Source organism: Lissotriton helveticus, chromosome 3_1 (genome assembly GCF_964261635.1).
Source record: "Lissotriton helveticus chromosome 3_1, aLisHel1.1, whole genome shotgun sequence".
In the NCBI taxonomy this organism is placed as follows: Eukaryota; Metazoa; Chordata; class Amphibia; order Caudata; family Salamandridae; genus Lissotriton; species Lissotriton helveticus.
Window position 1 is genome coordinate 1,366,959,618 of NC_136061.1, and position 22,648 is coordinate 1,366,982,265.

The 22,648-nt window shown below is 43.8% G+C and overlaps 1 protein-coding gene across 2 annotated transcripts in view; it reads left to right on the forward strand.

Moving 5' to 3' along the window:
* Positions 1–22,648, forward strand: part of SLC35F5 (solute carrier family 35 member F5) — a 786,684-nt gene that overhangs the window by 393,412 nt on the left and 370,624 nt on the right. For both annotated transcript variants that reach the window (XM_078682012.1, XM_078682011.1), the window contains one exon: positions 7,882–7,946. In XM_078682012.1, the coding sequence (XP_078538138.1) occupies positions 7,882–7,946 (65 nt within the window). The remainder of the gene's footprint in view (positions 1–7,881; positions 7,947–22,648) is intronic.

The window sequence follows — 22,648 nt, forward strand, 5'->3', positions numbered from 1 at the left end:
CCCATAAGGGACAAAGACAGTTCCCTGTAAAACCTGATTGAGACCCATACTCCCTCCACCAATACTAAGGTCCAGGTGCGTCGGGCCGTGTGGGCCGAACGCACTCCCAGATAGCAGACGTCGGATACCACCAAGGGAAACCCCACCTCAAGCAGCTTGTCAACCAGCACCTCCACCAGTCTCCCCAGAGGGAAAAACTTAGATTTGTATGGGTTGATACACAGTCCCGAGATTTCCCCAAATGCCTGCACAACTTTAAGCAGAATAGGTGCAAAATACGTTGACTGCCGAAGATATACTAAAGTATTGTTGGCATACAGGGAGATCACATGGTTGGTCTCTCCACAGGATGTACCCTATGGGCCCATCCTATGTCGCAGGGTCTCCACCAATGGCTCTATCGAGATGGCAAACTGGAGTGGCGAGAGAGGGCACCCATGTCGAGTGCCCTTATTCAGCCTAAAGGGCTCAGAGATCACCTCCCCACCCCAAGCGCGCCCTAGCATGTGGAGCAGAGTAGAGCAAGTGAACCCACTGGATAAACCCAAGGCCCAACCATATTTTCCAGTGCACTTGCCATAGGTAAGACCAATTAAAGGAGTAAAATGCTTGCTCTATATCAAGGAGCATTAAGACTAAATCATCCATCAAGATCCGCGGAGCATCATTAGTACTGCGCTTTGGGATGAATCCCGACTGATCTGAGTGTATGAGGTGGGGCAACTGGGGAGGAGGCGCAACTGGGAAGGAGGCGCGCCGCCAAAACACTGCTAAGAATTATATCTATATTTAGAAGCGATATCGGCCTTGACGCCAATTCTTGGGGGCATTCATGTCAGGGTTTCAGGAACAGTTCTCCCGAGGATGCTGAAGGTGATGCTGTGGCACTTTCTTATCGTAAGGCTCTCTCTAATCGCCAATTATGTTCTCAGGCCAATAAAGGCTGCACCTGACAAACGTATGGGGATGTTTAGAATGCGTTGGAGTACACAAGCACTGACCCCTATCTGTTTTTCCTAGGATTTTGGAATTTTAGGGGCGAGGGAGTACAGTGCTGTTTAGTGATGTTTCATTTAGAGTAGTGCAGTCTTCTCTCTCTCTCTCTCTCTCTCTCTCAAGAAGAAGAAGAAGAAGAAGAAGAAGAAGAAGACGAAGAAGACGAAGGAGAAGAAGACGAAGAAAATTAAGAGGGCCCTGTAGTATAGAATACAGGAAAATTTTAAAGCAGGAGCATGTGAATGAGTTAGTGGATTGAGTCGGTAAATAGTTGACAAATGAGTGCACTGTCTGTGGGTGTACTGCAAATAAAGGAAAATTAGGAGTGTCCATAGGAGCTATTGCAGAGAAGCATTTGAAAGTAAAACACAGAAAAGAAACTACAAACCTCCGACTTTTCCACCAATTTGCAAATTCCACAGACAGTTATGGCATCCTATGCCTGCTTCTTCAATGTCTAAAGAGATTGTTAATATGCAATTGGGAGTTTAGAATTCGAAGTTTAGAAAACGTTTAGGTATGGTTCTTACCAATGATGACATTTAACAGAAAATGTATGAAGGCACTAAAAATACAGAAAGGATCATTGGATTCGGGGTGGTCTAAATAGCCCTACACTTTGTGTTTTATACTGTACTTACACGTTTGTGTCCTGAGGCATGTAGTCCTGGTCAAATCTGTCTTGGTATTCCCATGTGGTTGCCTTCCCTCTTTGTCATTACATCAGGCTTTAGGTCTTTCTGGATCCTCATTACATCTTTTGGGTTAATACCTGTTAAAGAGACTGCATGCTTATTGTTTTCCTCACACTGCACTCTTTACCACTTTTGGTCCCACGATCCACCTACATATTCTTACTCACTGAAAATTGTAAGCCTTGTAATGTTAGGTCTGATAGACCTTTGCGCTCTTTATGCATGCATTTCAGAACGACAGACCATATCCTGGGGTCTTCAGGGACCGCACTAAATCAGTAAGAGGAGCCTCGCAACACTTGCTGCCACCAGGAACTCCATTCCCCACCAATCCCGGCCCAGAGTAGAAGGGCTGCAACGCCGACCAGGCAACGGAGTGCCATTTAATTCCGAATTGCGTCCCCCAGCGCGGATCGCGCATGGGCCAAGATCAGCCCAAGATCAGCCCAAGAGCAGGCCCGTCAGCGCCCGGACAAGGCCGGGCTGGGCCACCCCCCTTGGTAATACATTACAGAGCCTTTTTTAGGGTACTGTGTAGCTTTTGTGTATTGTTTAAAAGTGAGGCCCTTGTCCAGTTTTTAGAATTCTGGTTAAAAGAAAAGCTCTCCCCCAGTCAGGCCTGGGGATACCACTTTAGCGGGTTATATCTGGAAAGCTGTTGGTGCCATAAATAAAGAAATTGAGTGTGTTGAAAGACGCTGATCGGTCACAGTAACTTTGTCCTCTACTTCTGGGACCGCTTTAAGTCAGGAGTCAGTTACATGGTCTTCCAATGAGACTGTATGTTTAATTGGAGATCCCCTCCCCCCCTTCCCCCCCCCTCCCTCCGCAAAGCCTCATCAGATGTTCCTCACAAGGCGGCTGGCAATGAACAAAGCCAGGATTGCTCTTATCTCTCAGCATTTCCTTGGATCCCCTCCAGGCTTGGAGTATAGTATTCCGCTCTACTACTGAGTAGGCTTTGTACATTTTCTGCTGGTGTTGCTAAAATTGTTCCAATATTTCAGCTCTAGAATGCCCATGCCCCCGCCGCATTCCGTATACATGTAATGGATGAGGGTGTTTGTTACTTATGCAGAATCCAGGCCAACAGGCGGCCAGAAGTGTCCCCCTCCGTATGCAGTCGCTGCCGATATCGGGTGAGAGTGTACATGTCTAGTCTGTCCCAAGTGTCAGTGACCTGCTCACGCAACGTTCATTCCTGCTTTGGGTAGGAGCCTATCCTTGGGAAACTGCCTGAAGTGTACTTAGTGCATCTTTGCTGTCTTGCAACTCTCGCTGCAATTGCCTCCACCCTCCGTATTTTAGTCCCATCCCTGCCCAGTGAACTACCGCCTTCATAGCTTCCCATTCTGTACCTCTGTTGCCCGTGGTGTTCCAATTAACGGACATGTAGGCGGCAAGCGATTGAGAAAGCGATCCTCTGCCCTCCTGATCTTCTAGAAGATCGGGTGGCATTCGCTAGTAATGGGGTCCCTGCTCTTTAACATTCCACTGTACAACACAGCACACCGGCGCATTGTCCGACAAGAATCGAGCTAAGTGGGCTATTTCAGCAGCCAGAAAGGCAGGCAATTCAGTCGTTCAGATTCTGTCTAGCCTACTGTGTGTGGGTGTAAAGCATGTATATAACCTCAGCGTCGGGTGTTGCATCTGCCATACATCGCATAGCCCCAGATCCATCATCATATTCTTTAATTGTTTAGTCATACGTGGCTTAGTGCCCGCTCTGTGTGGGTGACGGTCCAGATCAGGGTCTAGGATACAAGTAATCTCCCAACCATATGAACGGAACTTCTAGCTCTGCTGTAATTAGGTCCTTGCGTGCTGGGTGAAAGGTCGGCTCATCCGTGTTCAGGGCATAAGTATTTATAACTGCTATGTCCCTGCCTTCCAACTTTCTTCTCATTAGCACATATTGACCCCCCATGTCGGCTTCCATGTACTGAAGTGTGAAAGGGGTACCCGGAGCCACCCATATCCGCGTGCCCTTAGCGTATGAAAAATGGAATACCTGTCAAGCCACTTTTTCGCTACCCTTGCAGCCCAGCCCCTCTGTCATCCAAATGAGTTTCTTGCAGACATGCAAACGGTATCTTATGCCTCTTGAGGAAGGAGAGGACTGACGTTTAGTGCAGGTGCTTAGCCCCCTGCAGATATCATCTTTAAATATATTTTGATAACTCAATAATTTTTCTCAAACTTCAGCTTGTGAGTCCTAGAAATACACACATTGTCATCTCAAATACACATTTTTAAATTTTTGGTTCACATTGAACCGAGCAAAAGCCTTAAAAACGGTACGGTTGCACACATGAGAGATACTTGGCGATAGCTCAAGGCACCCAATAGTTCACAAGCTACCCATTGGAGAAGCCTGTTATAGAGATTCCATTAAAAATGCACACCAACAAGCATCATACACTTTCATTTTCAGGTATGAGAGATTGTTGCTTCTTTAATGTTCCTGTTTTATTCCTTGGTGCCCCACAAGAGAGCTGCAGACATTTGAATAGGGCAATCCTACAGGCCTTAGGTTTTAGAAAGGAAATTTGGAATGGATGGTTTAGATGAGCTGCAGTCTCGAAGAGAAGATGTAATGCCACTCGAGCTCATGCTGTGCATTCTCACGTTTGTTCCATAAGAGCTAGACACTTTTCCTGAAACTTCCAGTTTGCATTGGTAAGGCCCACCAGCTTTGAAATGTAGTTTTGTTCTCCTGAACCAAGTTTTAAGCTCATGGTTCACCTTCATTGAAATGTGCAAACATGCTTAGGAAATAGAAAATAACTCACCAAATTTAGCTGTTAAGTCTGACGGATACAATGTGGTGGTCAATTGTTATGCTATTTAAAAGAAAAGCATTTTGAGAAAACAGGATGGCGTTTAAGTACCTTCTATTAATAAATGATTTGCATACCTAAACAAGCACCCCTATTACCGAACAAATGACAATAACTAACTCCCATTGTAAATGTTGATTGGAAATAATTTGACTTCAATTCACTGTGCTGTTAAGTTTCCAGAACCACCCTAGTGGGTTAACCTTAGCCCCTGTGTTTTGCAGTTACCTGTTTATTTGGAAAAGGCAACATTGACTAAAATATGGCTTCTTGCTGCTTCCCTGGAGCAGTGGTGATTAGACGGATGGTATTTACTAAGGGAAGAGTTTAATCTTGAATCGTTTCTTATTAGGTTTCTTGTCAAGGCCTTGAGGGGCTATGAAATACACAAAGCTTTGCCTCCAGTATGAGCCTAGTTGGACTTCGAAACCATGATATAAGGGCAGCTTGATCTCAAGCATCCAGTTGCTTGGTGGGAGCAGTTTATGGTGATGAAAGCCAAATACAGGAGCATGGAAACGTTGGTGTGCAACACAGAGAAGCATTTTAAAATGTTTTGTCTGCACAATATGGAACCAGTTTAATGAATGTAGTGTCCGCTTCTCTCTATTCTAACTGTGATGTTTGCAGAATGAATTAAACATGCATGCAAATATTTGGGAAGATGCAGGTATTACAGATTATCGGAGGACTACTGACAGTTGGAAGACCACTGTAGATTGTCAAAAAGATAGATAATTGTTACTCCTGTTCTTTTCACCTTGTCGATGGAGAAGAATATTGAACTGTTGATGAAGTACAGAAGACTGGAGTCCATACTCCTTTAAAAGGAACCTCTGTTTTTGATGGATTACATTTTGAGAAGTTGTTTATCATTGGCATAATGGTAAAATGGTATGCATTAGGATATGCCAAGGGAGAAAATAGGGATTAATACACAGGGTGAATACAGTGGAACAGTGTAGGACCCACAGAACAATCGAAGGAAGGGTACTTAGGGCTAGGCATTGACATCACTGATTGACATAAGCATCCCATTGAAATTATTTTCAAACATTTCTATAATAAATTTACCAGATGTTTAATAAAGAGTGAGCAACAACATTGATGTGTCTGCAAAGAGGGGGCGCTAAGGGCTTTTTACAACTGGTTGTGCGAGACCACAACCAGTACCCTAAAAAGTGGTTCCTGTCACTCTAGAACGACAACTCCATTAGGGTAACAATTTCCAGCAGGTGTTGACCCTGTAAGGATAAGTGCCGTGTCTTCTCCGTGCATTGGCGGAGGACCTACCCCTCACACTGCTGAAACAGGGAGGGTACTGGTTGTGGTCTCTCACTTACACATTTGACCACTATTGATAGTGTAGAACAAATTGATACTTGTCCTGAAGAATTGTCGTCCAATAGACAATTGGCAAGAAACATGTTCACCTTTGAACGCTGTACCCTGTGGTACCTTGTGATATTATTTTAGGGGAGCGACTCACTTATTTTTAATTAGGAGAGGAGCCACACTCATTATTATTGTTCTGACTGGACCCCTACCTCTTATTTTAACCTCACCTTCTTTTACATCTACTCTCAGTAGGCCCCTTACATGCACTTCACCTTACGGCAAGGAATAAAAGATCTCCGCTAAAGAGCCCCATCATGGGTCCCCGTCGGGTGTTGCAGCGCCGACCCGACGAGAAGCTGACCCAATGATGAAGCATGCCACCTAGCGAGCTGGGTGTGTGAGGGTCCTAATTCCGACAAGATGAATTCCCTTCTCTTTCTAGATAACACTCACTTACACAACCTGTTTTCCCTGTCAGGAACTGCATACTCTTTTTGTGTTTATGCAACAACACTGATGACTAGAGAGTTCCACCACTTAATAACATAGCTGCTGTTCCCCCAGGCCCAATTCTGCAGTCGATTATTAAAGAATGAGCAACAGCCCTACAGAACCTAGAGTTACAGCACATAATACCATGGCTCCTGGCATGCCCATGCCCACCTTCAGAAATTATGTGATACATAAAAACAACTGACACGCTATTCCTCTGTGCTGTAGCCAGCTTGGAGGACCTTTTGAATATTATGCTGTCAACTGGCTGATTTGCTTTATGGGCACTTTTTCTATCAGCATAGCAGGATATCACTCTGTAATTCAAGAGACTAGATGGATTTAACTATGCTCTTTTAAGCAGCAGAAAAATACATTGCTTAAATTCAAGGGGTACAGAGGGAGAGGATATCACAGTGGGAGTGTTGGCTAGAGGGTGAATGGCTAGAGCTTCAAATAACACCTGTAACCGATATCTAGAGCAGAGCTGAACATATTCTATGGTGGACCACTTAAAGAAACTAATCGAGGCAGCATACAGGGCAGACTTGCAAAAGAATATATTTTGCAAACAGATATATTTCAGTTTATTTTTAGGATCATTTTGTGGTGCCTTAAGAGTGTTTTGTGTGTGTGTGTGTAGAAATCATGGGAAGATTCAGATATTTTTGTTTTACCCCATTTATAGTGTACGCATGTGCATTAAAAATGACTACACCTATGTACAAACGTTCATCATCACCTGAATAAAAATGAGGATATGCATCTAGGCTTTAGAAAATCTCTTAAGATTATTTTTTAAAAATTTAACACATTTGTTTTTACCTTTTGATATAGCACCTTTCCCAACAACCCTATTGCAGAATTTTACAACAAGTGTATACTGTGCTAATTTTTGGGGTAAACTGGTGATTAGAAAATTCAAACAGATTTTACCATCATCATCATCATCATCACCACAATTGGTCTAGGATGTCTGCTCTAAAATACATTAGTTGATGATTGAATATGATCATTCTTAAAAGTGTATGGGAGGGTTTGGCCTAAGAGGTGTGGGTAATGGAATCAGAAACCCCTTAGTGCTTAAGATATTAAAGAAGGCAATGCTGCGTATTTATACATGAGAATCTCCTGCAAAAATGTTATGTTAGCTTCATGTCATGACAGCTATATTGTCTAAGTTGTGGTGTTTTAGCTGTCCATTCTTTGGAGTCCAAGACTTGCTGTTTTATGTTTGTCATTTTAGGTATAGACCTACAGGTCCTTCCCTGCATATTACCTTTGACTATAAAATATGTATGGCAGATGAGTGTGAAGTAGAATTTCTTTTATGGTAGTACTTGCTTTCCAACAAAATATTTTTGCAATAATGGGCTCTAAAGTCTTGTGTTCAGGATGATGTTACTGTCATTTAGAGACATGCATGGCCAATTATATTTGTGTGCTGTTTATACATTCTGAATTGGACTTTGGAAAGCTAAAAATCTGATATTTATTTGCTCATATTTCCTTTCTAGCATTGGAGGCGTTGTCCTTGTTAGTTTGTCTGGGTCAAGTGAAAGCAGAGGAAAGGACAAACTAGGTAATTATAATTTGCCATGTTTTACATAATATATTGCAAGGCTAACATAAACATACTATTTCTCTCATACATATAATGTGTTTCCTGTAAGTAAGACATTATTTATTGGTTACACTTACTTTTATAAATTTGTTTCGTTTCAATACTATTTGTTCCTTTCCTGTTTTTAAGCTTTACATTATTTTCCTATTTCTGAGAACCTTGCTGTATAAAAATATCCCTAGGCATGTACACTAGAGGTAAAGGATAATTAATGTCTTTGTGGGATTTGACTTCATTTGAAAGGCTTGCAAATTATTCAGCAAATTATCTAGCTTCATTGTCCATTAATTACATTGTTCACGTGTACACAGATGCCAACCTCTGAAATAAAGTGCATCACTAGTAATAAAGACTTTCCAGTCTGTTTCTTAGATTAAAGGCAAGTATCTTGTGTTATCTCCTTTGTGGTGTATTAGGGTCACAGTCGGGTAAGCCGCTCGCTGATTAACAAGGTACCACATTGAAGCTTGAGGCCCCCACTCCCTAGGCGAGATTTAAATCATGTGGTCTGGAAAAAAATATTCTAACACAGTATTTCTCAAACATTCTAGAACCACGATCCACTTTTAAAAATGCCAAACCTTGGCAACTCATCTAGCTTTACCACGCGGGCGATTGTTTTAATGTAACCAAAGCATTGTGTGGTAGTGCACTGTCATTTTCCATTGAAATGTCCACTGAATGTGCACAAACATACAGTTATACAGCTAAAACTGTACTACATGCAAAGGATTATGTGTGAAATAGGGTTTCAGTGAATATTTATCATGTTTAAATCATCAAGTAAGGTGTCTTGATCTGGTTAGATCCTATTAATATATATTTTTTCCATCACACTTCAAATTACTAAAAATAATGTACTTCATTTTGGCTTTCCTAACTGTTGTATGTGAACAGTTCACATTTCACATGTATTTACATTTTGTTGCTCTTTTAAAATAATTACATTCTGCAGCTTTTCCATTCACTTTCCCTGTACCCGAATAAGTTTGTCACATGCTCTGTATTTCTTTTTTTTCTCCTCGACTCTGACGTTACCACGAGTTCCATTACAACGCAAGTCATTACAACAACTTTCTTTATGGATTGCGGTGTTGGACTGGTGTTGGATTTTAAGTCCAACACCATCCCTATGATCCATCGACTGAAGTTGGAAAAGTAATTTAAACTATTCCAAAGTCCAGAACTTCCCTAAAGCAAGTCATTGTAATGACTTGCGTTCTAATGGATCTTGTGGTGACGACAGTTGTGGTATTGTCTTTGTTGTTAAGCCACTCATAGTTTTGGCATGCGTGGTAACAGATGCTATTTGCGTCTCCACCATCTGGACCGAAAAAGAGCGTTGTTATACCTTGACTGCACACATGAGTTCTGGGTGGACGACCACCTCTTTGTGGGCTATGCTGGTGCAAAGAAAGGTCGGACGTGCAGATGCGGACCATTTCCCGATGAGTCTTGCCCTGCACCAAAATATGCTAATCACTGGCCAGAAGCGACCTCTTAAGTGCTTGCGAGTTCATTCCACCAGAGCTAAAGCTGTGACCCCTGTGTTAGCTTGCCGTCTTCCTTTCCTGGACATCTGTCAGGCAGCAATGTGGGCTTCCCTGCACACGTTTGCTAAGCACTATTGCCTGAAGAGTCAGGTCCGCAGGAATGGACATTTTGTGCGTTCGTTCCTGCAGGACTTTCTCGTTTGAAATTAGTTTGCAGACCCTCCTCTGGGGATGGTATTGCTTGGGTGTCTATTCAAAAGGAATCTGCGGTTAGAATTCCCTGACAGATGAACCAGTTACTTACCTTTGGTAAGCCTTATCTGGTAGAGACAAAATCTAGCTGCAGATTCCTTACTGACCCACCTATCATCCCTGCTCTGTGAATGGATTTCTAGGGACAGGGATGATCCCTTTCAGACTCCTAGTTTTGATACACCAGTGGTCAGTGGTCTTTATGGCTTCGCACTTCTTGCGTGGAAAGTCGTGAAAAGAAATTAGGGATCCTGAGTGGCACCTATATAGGTATCCCAATGTCACTTCCAGCGTGAACGACAACAGATGCGGAGCTGGTCAATGCCACCTACTGGCACGCAGGAGTACTGCTCACAGAAAATCTTCTGGATCCAGTCTGAAACCCGGGGAAATTCAAAAGGTAAGGAATCTGCAACTAGATACAGTCTCTACCGGATAAGGCATTACTGAAGGTAAGTAATTTGTTCATTACACATACATATGCCATTATTTTACATTATCCTAACTAGCTCTATGTGCCCTCACCATTATGGCAAGGAAAAATTAACAGTCTAACAAGGGAGCAATTCAACATGCACATTCTCTCAAAGAGGAGGCGACTCAACTTTTGCTCAGCAAGAAAGAACCTCTTCAAGAAAAACAAGTAGTAGAGTCTCAGCCCAACACTAGATGGCAGGAGTGTGCATAGCATGTGAATCTGCAGCACTGCCACGCTACGAATAGAAGCTTATTTATTTTTTATAAAGTTTTTATTTATAAAGTTTTATATAGCGCAAACAAGATCCCGAAGGATATCTGAGCGCTTTACAATATGTTGGAAGGGGCGACAAAATGAAATATACACAGCAATTGTGGAAAAGAAAATGCTAAAACAGTAAACAGTGGTACACATATAAGGTATAATATTATGCAGAAGAGACGATCCGTGACTGTTAGTTGTGCCATGGAGCTTGAAACCAAGAGACAGTCGCCTTATGTGTGCCTCCACCCCTTATGGTAAGAATTTGCTCATTAAAAATCTTTTGGCTTCCAGTTTGAAAGCCGTTGTCGATGAGAGTCTGCGTACATCCGGAGGAAGAGAGTTCTATATTTTAGGGGCAGCACCAGAGAAGGCTCAGTGACAAGTTCTCTTTTTGCTAAGGATGATCAGTTTCAGGAGGAGAGTAGAGGCGCTTCTCGATGCCCTCACCCCACAGAATAATTCAAGTTTTTGTGCTAAATACGTGGGAGGCATGTTTTTTATTAACTTAAGAGAGTTGAGAAAAAAATAAAAATGTTGTGTGCAGACGTTTTTTGCTTGGACTTTTGATACTGGTGAGCTATATTTGAATATAAGTGAAGGCAACTGTCACACTCCCTGGCCATGCAGAATGTGCAGACATTAGAAGGCCGGCAGATCGAGAGACTAAGAATACCACGTCCCTTTCTACATGTATTTTTACACGTGTTATGCATCGGACGATCCAATACCTATAAAACACTGGTATATATCTATTTGTATGTTTCTTTTAAGCATGTGCTACTAGGAAAAGACACAGCCAGATGTACGCATGCTTTCAGTAATATGGTGAGACTTTCAACTATGATATGGAAAGGTGAATGGCATACAGCTTATGGACAAGGATAGAGTAATTTGTGTCCTGTAGAATTGGCATCTTGAAAATACGTGATCAAAACGAAAGAGAATTTGAGAACATAGGCACCTGTGTGAAGCTCAAAAGAAGAAACATTGAGATTTATGTGGGTATTATGTCTTAGTTGGGTGATATCTTTTATATCCTGTTAAAGAAGCAACACTTCTAAAAGAGCTGTGCTTATACATAAGTATATAACATCTCATACATTTTCCATCAGAATCTTCTAATCGAGATATGGTGGTTTTCTGGAAATCACTTTCTTTGGCTGGACATAATTCCTACAAGCCTCCTACTTATCTGCAAGACGAAAGACTGGTGCTGCTCTTGATTCACAAAGCTAATGCATATCAATTCGCACTCTCAGTAGCAGAACTGAATCACATTTAGGCTGCTTGTATAGGGCATCTTCACCTGTAAGTAGGATCTTGGTTGCAGGTAATGTTGAGATGACTTATTGCGAGGTCTTCCTGGGAATACTTGTACTTACCAACAAATAGTCTACAGTTTCATTTGGCAGCTGGATATAGTGGAGCTGAAGGACACTGCAGTGTGCCATTTTTCGTGAACACGGGTGTTATGATGTCATCCATGTTGGGCCTTACAGAAGTTGTTGTCTAAGGTAGATCATACCAATATTTTATTAATGCATTGATGATATTTTTTTAAGCAGCAACTCTCTGGATACTTCTAATGCCAACATCAGTATTCATTGTTGCACTAGTAACGGAGAGGATAGCACTTAGTGCCTTTTTTTTTTTTTTTTGCGGGCCTGATGTTGCTAACCAATGGGTCAAATATATTGTATGATTCGCTCGTTTATATCGAAGGATATTCCTGAATTACTGGATCCGCACCCCTAGGGTCAAATGGTTGACCTCTTGTTTGCCTGCTTTAGGTATACAAAAATCAAAAAGACCTGGCTGGAGCGCGAACTTGCACCTAAACGCCTGCCCAGAGGAGTAAGGGGCTGTAGGACTGACCAGAAGGAACTTTCGCAGCAGGTTATGAAAAGTGTGACTTAGTGTTTTTTCCCACTGCCTTGTGACCAGAGCAAGGTATTGAGGCTTGCACGGGAAGGTCATAACCAACCGGGTGGTTCTCGCTCAGAGTGTTTTATCATGCTAAAACTGGATAAGTGGACCTTTAAGGAAAGGTGTCGAGCATTGTGGAGCCCTGATCAGCTGCAACTTCCAGACTTGCCCTGATAGCTGATATTTATTTCCAAAAGAGTGACTAATTCTAAAGATGAAACCTTGGGCCAGGCCAATAGGGCAAATCTGCCCAACCTGCAAAGCTACCTCGGCCGTTATGAAATCCAGGTTTGTGTCACTCTGAGCTTTCGCTGCCTAAATCAATGGATTCATTTGAAGCTTGATGACTTTGAGAGACCCTTGCAACTTGCCTTTTAAGATTTCGACTTCCGTTTCAGAGACTAAAACCAAAGGTAAAACTTTGACTGGGACAACAATTTTGGCGTATCTGATCTCTGCTCCATTGCAGTTGACTGGAAATTATGCCTAGGTCTCAGACAGCTGCGAACAGCGACTAATAATTGGGACTTTACTTTTTCTTGGCTCATTTTGCCAAAATTCTGGTTCCACTTACTGTATTTTAATGATCATGGTATTTTATTGATTGTTGATTTTTTTCCTCTGTTTTCTAAATTAGGTTGGTACTTTTATTCTGTTGCGTTCCTTACTTCAAAATTGTTGCCGCTACTTGAATTTAATATGCACTTCTCAGGGCATTGCCTGCCGCAGCTACCATTGATTGACCAGAGATTCTCTCATGACTCCATTTTAACCTAACTAGAGAGGATTTATTAAGTTATTAGGGGTACTGTTACTCCCAAATTAATAACCCAATTCCTGATCAATCCCCATCAAGTATTGAGTGGCCAAGTATCTTTTCTCATGCCTATGTATTAGTGAGTCCAGGTAACAAGACAAGATATTGCGCTGCCACACTGTTCCCAAACATACAGATAAACCTCAACTTCTGAAATAATGTGCGTGAGATACTGTCTGGGCAATATTCAATCCAGGCACCCTCAATTTCACAATCACCAAGCTAATTCTCGTCTTCCGCGGGCCTAGATATAGCTACAAATTGAAACCTGGCTCAACTTGGTACAGCATTGCATTTTCAACCCCTTCCTTGCTCAGTGGTTAATGCCACTGAATTTGTACAGTGACCCATCGCTTTGTTCAAAGAGCATGCAAGAAAGAAATCACTAACATCTGTGTCCGCTTCTTACACGTGTTAAAACAATTCCTGCCACAGCTCAGTGGAGGCACATGCCTTCTCCCAGGTTTACGCGATCCCTACCAGATTTCACAAACTCCTTAGTCATCCCATCTTCGCATGCAGCTGCTCACCTGATCACAGAATGATGCAATCTAATCTTTCCACACTAATGAACCTTGATTATCTTCACCTCTATGCTTGCGTAAAGTTTTGCAAATAGCATAACTTGTTTGGTGAGCTAGTCTTCTCTGTGTATATCCTCACAACCTGCAGCTCAGATCAAAAGCTAAAAGAACAGATGATGGATGGAATGCTGAACAAATCAAACATTGACTCCCAATCACAAATCTGGGTTAATCCATCGTTTTTTTTGCACACCACGCTACCCCAGTTTAGACCTAGCCATATGCAAATCAGTCTGGCCCCCCTCTGCATGGGACAGTCCAGCTTGAACTGCCAGGCCAGGTCCTCCCTTTACCAGAAACAAACAACCTGGGACCACTTTCGAGGTATCTCCCCTTATCAGCCAGGCTAGCTTGAATCCACTCGACAGTGAGGACAGGACCCCCGTCTGGGCATATCCTTCCCACTTAGGGTGACATAAGCAAAAAGACCAGATGATGGATGGAATGCTGAACGAATCAAGCAGTCACATAACTGGGTTTAATCCATAGTTTTTTGCTCACCACGCAACCCCAGTTTGGACCAAGTCATATGCAAATCAGTCTTGACCCTGCTCCCTATAGGAACAGTCGAGCCTGAACTGCCAGGCCAGGTTGGTCCTGGACCAAAAACAAGCATCCTTGGACTGGCAAGCGAAAACACGATGGATTTAACCCAGAACTGTGACTGGGGGGTGAATGTTTGATTTGTTCAGCATTCCGTCCATCATCTGTTCCTTTTGCATTTGTCTCCCCTAAGTGGGAAGGGTAATATGTCCAGACATGGGTCCTGTGCTCGCTATGCCACCGGATTCAAGCTAACCTGGCTGATGAGGGGTGATAACCCGAAATCGGTCCCTGGATGCTTGTTTCTGGTCCAGGGAGGACCTGGTCCGGCAGTTCAGGCTGGACTATTCCCATTAGAGCAGGGTCAAGATTGATTTGGAAATGACTGTGTCCTAACTGGAATGGCGTGGCAAGAAAATAAACAATTGATTTAACCCAGATCTGTGACTGGGGTTGAATGGTTGATTTGTTCAGCATTCCGTCCATCATCTGTTCTTTTTGCACAGATCAAAAGCTAAAGCAAATACACCAAAGTGAGGAAGAAGACCAGGTTTGTTTTTGCTTCGTCTTCCCACCTGCTGATACTAGTCTTGCCAATTTCTGCCCTCTTCATCCACCTCACACCTAACACCTTTGATCCCCGCCCTCTTTACTCTATAAATCTCCATACCTGCTCTGACAGTTTGTTCTTTCCCAATATATGTTGTCCGCGATATGAAAACAGAGCAATTGTACTGGATTGTTTGTTCCCTATCAAATTATGTCGGATTGAACATCTGGTGGTTCGGAGGAGAACTCAGTTGGAGTGATTTACAGATACAGGCTTATCAAGGCTTGATCACATGAATCTCAGACAGCGGGAACAGCTATCTACCGATTCCTGAGCCTACAGGTAATTTCCGCATATTAGTTTGTGATTATTTTACGGCAAAAATCATTCTGAAAATTCTCATGCCCATCTATTATTTTTAGCCTTGCGAAAGTCCTTCGGACGAAACACGTGTCGGCTGCCTGTTTCTCCTATATTGGATTTGTTGATATGAAATAAAAGGATATACAGGAGGAAATTTGAATCGACTTATGGACTTCCTTGTTTCTACTATGGTGGCGAAAGCCTATGATACAGAGTTGGACTAATTTTTGGTTGTGCCTCTGCATTTGTGCAAGACGTTTGTGTACCTCAGAAGAGATTCTTATTCCCTAAAGAGTTGGTTTGGTCTCCCAAGGGCAGAGGGAGGCCACATGCCTTGAGAGCACCACAATGTACTTGAACATTGAAACATACTTCCCGACATACTTAAAGTTTGTGGATGTGCATTCGCAAGTTGGTAGTTCTGCTGTAGCTCTTTGTGCAATAATCTTATGGTTCAGTGACGACGTCTACCAATGAAACTCCTTGATAGAGCTTCTGGTAATATCACAGACTATTGGGGGCAACAAAAGTCCATCAAATCAACCTTATTTGGAGACATGGTGAGGGTATCTATGACCGTATGCACTGCACCTTTGAGTGATTTTACCTAGTTCAAAAGGCTGTGATTGCAGAAGCATTATTTGAAAGTATTTCCATGTGTGAAGTGCATCATGGAGCTGGGAAACTACTCCGAGCACTAATCTGGTACAGATTTGAAAGTCAGTCCTGTAGTTTATATTGTGGACCATATTTTGAGTGGAGCCTGGGCAATCACAGTGCTCTGTGATGATGTTCACACACCTAGAACACAATTTATGTGATTGATTGCTACAGTTCTGATTAAAGGGAGTGGTCTTAACTTTTTGACCTTCCAAAGGTGCGAACTATTTCAGGAGATGAATGAAAGAGGCCTACTATGGTATATTACTTGTCCATTGACTAACCCAAAATGAAGGTCTTTTGGGCCTCCCTGACACAACAGAAAGGTTTCTGTAGTTTTCCTTGGTGGAGGTCATTAACCTCAAAATCATCAGCTCCCCAATTTTAATTTATTGGTGGGATGGCAAGATGATTTTGGAATGCCACCCTCAAACTTCTGGGCTAATTGTAGTTTGAAAAGAGTAATGTCTTTCCAAATGAAAGGAAGGAGAGTAGAATTCACTGAGTCCAAGTTAATGATATTCACCTTCTCACCGTTGATGCAAAGTCAATTGAGTGTTATCCAGTGCTAGATTGTTTTCATACATTTTACAATCCTTCGAGAAGTCCCTTCCTCATTTGCACATATGTGGTGATAGAAATTAAAGGATTTCTAAATGGAGACCAGTTGGGCATGTTGATGTTGAAACAGTCCTAAAAATTCTCACAAAAGAACCTCCTATATATTTACCATTTTAATAGCAACACCTGAAATGAACACTAGCCACTGGAGAGAAGTAAGTAAGTAACTTTAGCTTTATTCGATTTTTAAATATAAAATCATAAAAGCACATAGCAAAAATATAAACACAGTTACATTTCAAATCATATCACAGTAAAAAACATTATAGCATGGAATCTTTAAGAAAGGTCAGGTACCAAAACAATCCATTGTATATCAAGTCAGAGGCTGGGTATTAAAAGCCCCTCACCCCGGAGCCGTTTTGGCCCAACCAAAAGTTAGTCTCTTCAGTGATCTTGTATGGGGGTAAAGTGATTCTCTGGGATAAAAATCAGATAGACCCCAAGTGTGTATAGGTCCATCTCCTATCTGTGGTTTCCAAGACTGGAGGTAAGGGACAACGTTACTGTTTATAAACTTTATCAGCACCAGATCACCGGATCTCTCTTTTCGAAGCGGACCTAACCATCCCACCCTTCTAACACATTTTATTCTACCGTCGATGTCGGGGGGGTAGGGGTCTATTCTTTGTTAGCCAAAATAATGCCTTATTTCTCAACTCCTGTTCGCTTTCAGTTTTTCCCTTTATGAGTTCAGGCACCCCAGAGAGGACGCCCACAAACGGGGCAGCCTCTGGTGGTAAATGAATGTGATTTATTTCACTTTGCATGTTCCTTATCTTGGGAGGTGGCCTTTTAGATGGAGTGGTTACTTTGTTCAACCCCATTTTAAAGGAACAGCAGTGTGCTGTTTTTATTTTGGTAGGAACTTCCTCGCTAGGTTGAGTTAGCATGCCTGGTGATGCCTGTCGGATTTGAAAAACACTGCTTTGTGAAGTTGTTAAAAGCTTTACCGTGTCGCGTAAAGGCTGTGATTGGTTGGGGTCTGCCGTATTTTTTAGGAGTCTCGAGTTTGTCTTAATCATTTCGTCTATTGCCGCGATCCTGTCCCCAAGATCGTTCATTCTTTCTATTAATGGGTGTATTGTGGCGTTAAACATAATTTGAATCTGAGCCAAAAGAGATGGTGAAATAGGGGGTGCAGGCAATTTATTCTCCTTAGCTTGGGTGCCTGTTTGTTGGTCGGCTGATCGCTTTCTTTCACCTGAAGGTTCCTGAAAAAACATTATGGAGTTCGTGTTACCTATTACAGGTGGGCAGAGGGAAGTACCCCGGGAGTTTCCATAGGGTGGGGATGATGTACTAGGATGGGGGCTTGTGGTGACTGTAGGACAAAAGGAGGCATTAATATGCTCTGATGTTGACTTAACGGCCGCATACTCGGTTTTACATAGACTATTAAGTTCCCTCAGAAATGATAGATTTGGTGATGCGACGGCAGACTGAGGGGAAGTGATATCACTATAGGAATGGTCGGTAGACAATCGTTCTCGAGTTGTTCTTGCAGGTTGCTGGGCAGTAGACGGTGTTGTCTTCATTAAGTAGTGGACCATCGTCCCCTTGGCCAGGACCCTAGTCACAGTAGGAATTTTCGAGGCCCCCTTAGAAGACATGTTGTAAATAGCAGCAGGCACCTATAGGGACTGGGAATTCCTTAGCACAAGAGGTCTTACCTATTTAGGTTACACGGCCAGGGGGGGTGGCCCGACCCAGCCTCCTCTGGCCTATGAGGGCCGTAGAGGGCCCGCCCTTTGCCCGGGCTTAGCCCGGCGCAGTCCCGCGCGCGTCCCGCGACGCGGGAGAGAGTCTTGCTTATCAAGCGCCTCCAGGCGCGGATGTCCGGTGTAGCGGGTCTGCCGCTATGCCCTCCTGGGAGATGTAGTCTCCCCCGCACTGCAGCCACGCAAGAATGGACAGGCTGTGGCGGCGGGGGGAGACCGATGGCAGAACCGGAGCAGAGGGAGCAGCCCAGGTAGGGCCGTAATGAGCCTTGCGGGGTCAGCGTGGGTCCCGGGGCTGGAGCAGTTCACCCGCTCTGCCGGAGAGAATCTTGCTTATCAAGCGCCTCCAGGCGCGGATGTCCGGTGTAGCGGGTCTGCCGCTATGCCCTCCTGGGAGATGTAGTCTCCCCCGCACTGCAGCCACGCAAGAATGGACAGGCTGTGGCGGCTGGGGGAGACCGATGGCAGAACCGGAGCAGAGGGAGCAGCCCAGGTAGGGCCGTAATGAGCCTTGCGGGGTCAGCGTGGGTCCCGGGGCTGGAGCAGTTCACCCGCTCTGCCGGAGAAAGTCTTGCTTATCAAGCGCCTCCAGGCGCGGATGTCCGGTGTAGCGGGTCTGCCGCTATGCCCTCCTGGGAGATGTAGTCTCCCCCGCACTGCAGCCACGCAAGAATGGACAGGCTGTGGCGGCGGGGGGAGACCGATGGCAGAACCGGAGGAGAGGGAGCAGCCCAGGTAGGGCCGTAATGAGCCTTGCGGGGTCAGCGTGGGTCCCGGGGCTGGAGCAGTTCACCCACTGCGAGAGAAATTAGTTTTGATCCCATGGGTATTAGTTACTAATGGTATATTATGGATGTCAAGTTGGATATCCATTTAAATAAAATTCTGAGTTCAGCTTAACTGAAAATTGAATTGGTATCTGTATAAAACTCTTTTAAAACGTCCAATGTATTTTCCTGGGTCTGAAGGCTTACATATTGTATATTAAGACTTTCAATTAACCGCCTTAGCAGTAGCCTACGTTATCAAATTATTTTACAGTTTGAATCTTTCTGGATTCACTTGCTCTGCATTATTCTGCCATCTAATGATTGCATTCAGAATTGTTTCTGTGTTTCATTTTTTTGTTTAATTTAGTGGGCTTCATTGACCATTTGGTGCTATCTCCATGATGACGTCAGAAATACGTGAAGGAATCTCCATTGCTTTCTTACCATCTGAAGACTCTTTTTTTCCTGCTGTTACATTAGGTTGCAGTGGTGGTAGCTCCCAGATGGTCAGGAGAAGAGAGAGATTGTCAGAGAAAAATCGAAGAACAACCCAAGAAACACAATTGGACACTGAATAATGAAGACCACTGATGAAGATCACTGGTTTTATACCGAAAATCCTGCGGTTTTCATCCCTACAAGTCCACAAGGTCCCTTGACTGCGTGGCCAAAGAATGCTGGAAGGGCATGGAACACACGCCATTCAGGTTCTGCCCTAAGTATCACCATAGGTTTGCACAGAAATGTAGCCACCCAGTGTGCTCAAGGACCACAAACCAGAGGTTCTCGATTGCGATAGGGGACCGTAGCATGAAATGGAAAATTCATACCTCAAGAGGGACACTTTGGCCCTAAAAAGTTGGTTGATGCTGAGAAAACAGTGCTGAAATTCAACAAGAAGAGGTGCCTCAAAGCATAAATGGAGTCTTTAATCAGTAGGAGAAAAGGAGTTTGACTAGTCCCTAAGGGGATAGAAGAGCCCGCTCCGGTGTCTAAGTGGTCGCGGCCGAAGAGACGGACCTAGAACTCCTGCCAAAACCTGAGCCGGCAGAAGACAAGAAAGATGGCTTTAAATTTGAGGAGGAATACAACAAAACTCCTCCCAGGAGGGGAAGTTAAAAGCCGACACCTCAGAGGGCTGGCTGGACCTCGAAGCCGAACTGCCAGAGGAAAGTGTGGACACATAACCTTTGAGAACCTTGTCACTGGACGACATATCTGTGTACAACACAGTGGTAAAACAGGTGGCGATGCGCATAGTGTCAAACTTGAGGAAAACAAGGAGAGTCTTGGTTCCTTCTTGAGGCCCTACTGCCATTACAACGAAAGAGCTAGTTCCTTCCATTACTCCAGGTGTGATGGACCAGGGAAGGGAAGCTTCCAAGGAACTAGCCAGATCAAAGGCTGTCACTCTATATGTAGATAAAAAGTTCAGGCACTCTACACAGGATCCCGCATATATCAGGGGATCAGTGGCTGCTTATTTCATTATTGTCTCCATGGCACATAAGATTGACCGCTCACCAACATCAGTGTGCCTCGATAGAGCAAATAGGTGGACATGGTGGGCAGGAAAATGGAAAGAGCAGCAGTGGTCCAGTTAAGAATCACTAATTCCAACTCCCTGCTGAACAGTTCTGTCCACCAGCAGTGGGAAGAGATGGAGAATCTACTACAAAGCCACCCAGACAAGATCTGAAGAGAGGGAAGGAACCCATCGAGGAGGGGAAGAAGGTCAGCACTTCCTGCTTGAAATCAGCTCTGGATGCGGTAGACACCAACAGCAGGCAACTCTACATAGACAGTATGCTCAGAAGGCATGCCTGGCTAGGGGTATCTGGATTCAAGCAGGAAGTGCAGGCAGCAGTGGTAAATATGTCCTTCAATGAGGAGTCCCTCATTGCATCAGTGGTAGATAAGTCACTTCAACCAATGAATAAGGACAATGAGATAGCCACGTTCATGGGTGCACTGCAATTCAGAGGGCAATTCAGTGGAGCAACCACTTCACGAAGGAGAATAAGTGCACAAATATGTTCCGTCATCAGCCTCCCATACATCCTTCTCCACACAGCAGCCTGCCCTCAGCACACCAACACAGTGGCAATATAGCAAACAGAGGCAGCCCTTTCGAGAAGGGCTTGTGGAAGAGGTGCACCACTGAGAGGCACTGACCACATCAGCAAGGGACTCCTTAAAGCACCCTCTACCCTGCACTCAACACCAGTAGGGGCGGAATCTGAGGCTTCCTCAGGGAATGCCATGATATTAACTCTGATAAATGGAACATGACATAATCCGAGACAGATATTGAATAGAACTCTTAAAACACTGCCCAACATCCAACCTTGGGCAAGACCTCAACTAAGGAAGGACACTACGACACTTAAAAAGGAAGCTGCAGACCTCCTGCAGAAAAGAGCTATACAAAAGGGACAATGCGCGTGCTCAGCCTACTTCTTGGTGCCAAAAGCAGGCTGATCTTTAAGGGCCATCATAGATCTCAGAGGCGTGAACAGATACATCAAAACATATAGGATTCTCAGGACCCCAATACTACAGGTCATCCCACTCATCAGAAAGGGGGTCTACATGGCAACCGTAGACCTCAAAGAACTTGTATTTGTGCATACCAATGAACAAAAAACAAAGAAGTTCATGAGATTCGTCATAGACAAGGTTCACAGTGCTACCCTTTGGGATAAAATCGGCAACAAGGGAGTTCACAAAATGCTTTGCCGCTGTGGCAATGCACATGAGTTGAAAGGGAATCCAAATCTACCCCAATCTGCAGATTGGCTCATAAAGGCAATATCATATCAGCACTGCAGAGACAACACAAACAAGGTCATGAAATGCTGCATAACCTCTGCTTCTCAGTGAATCTGGAAAACTCTTCCACAATACCAGAAAGGGGAAATATCTTTCAAGTAGTCAGACTAGATTCAAGACCGGAGAGAACCTTTCCCCAGAGAGATGGGTCCAGGCAATGGTGCAGTAAGTTTGCCTCTACCAGAAGGTGCAAGCTCCGACAGTGAGGAAACTCATGGGTATGATGGTGTCATGCATATCACTCATACCAAATGCTAGGCTCCATATGAGACTGATCCGGGAATGGCTGGTGAGACACTGGTCACAGACAATGCAGATTTGTGAAAATCTAGTGGTTGCAACATAGAGAGTGCACAAGGAAATACAATGGTGAAGAGTAAGAACATCACAATTGCCAGACCTTTCAAACAACCAACTCCCATGGTCAACATTGTGACAGGAACATCCCATACAGAGTGGGAAGCTCCCCTGAACAGATTAAACTTCAAGAGCCTGTGGAGCTCAGGGGATGCAGTGAAACACATAACCATACCAATGCTCAAAACAATGTAACAAGACTTTAAGACCTTCCAGTCGTAGTGTGGTAAGTACTCTCGAGACAGCAGATGAATGGAGATGAGGTTATTCCTACATACTGAGTTGCATGGCGGCGGAGGGTGACAGACAGAGGAGCTACTTCGCTGTCAGCACCAGTAAACTGCCAGAACTCAAACCATTACATGTTATATACTACATCATAGCATTCTTGCATTGGAATCCTATGTGCACAAGACTCCAATGCAAGCT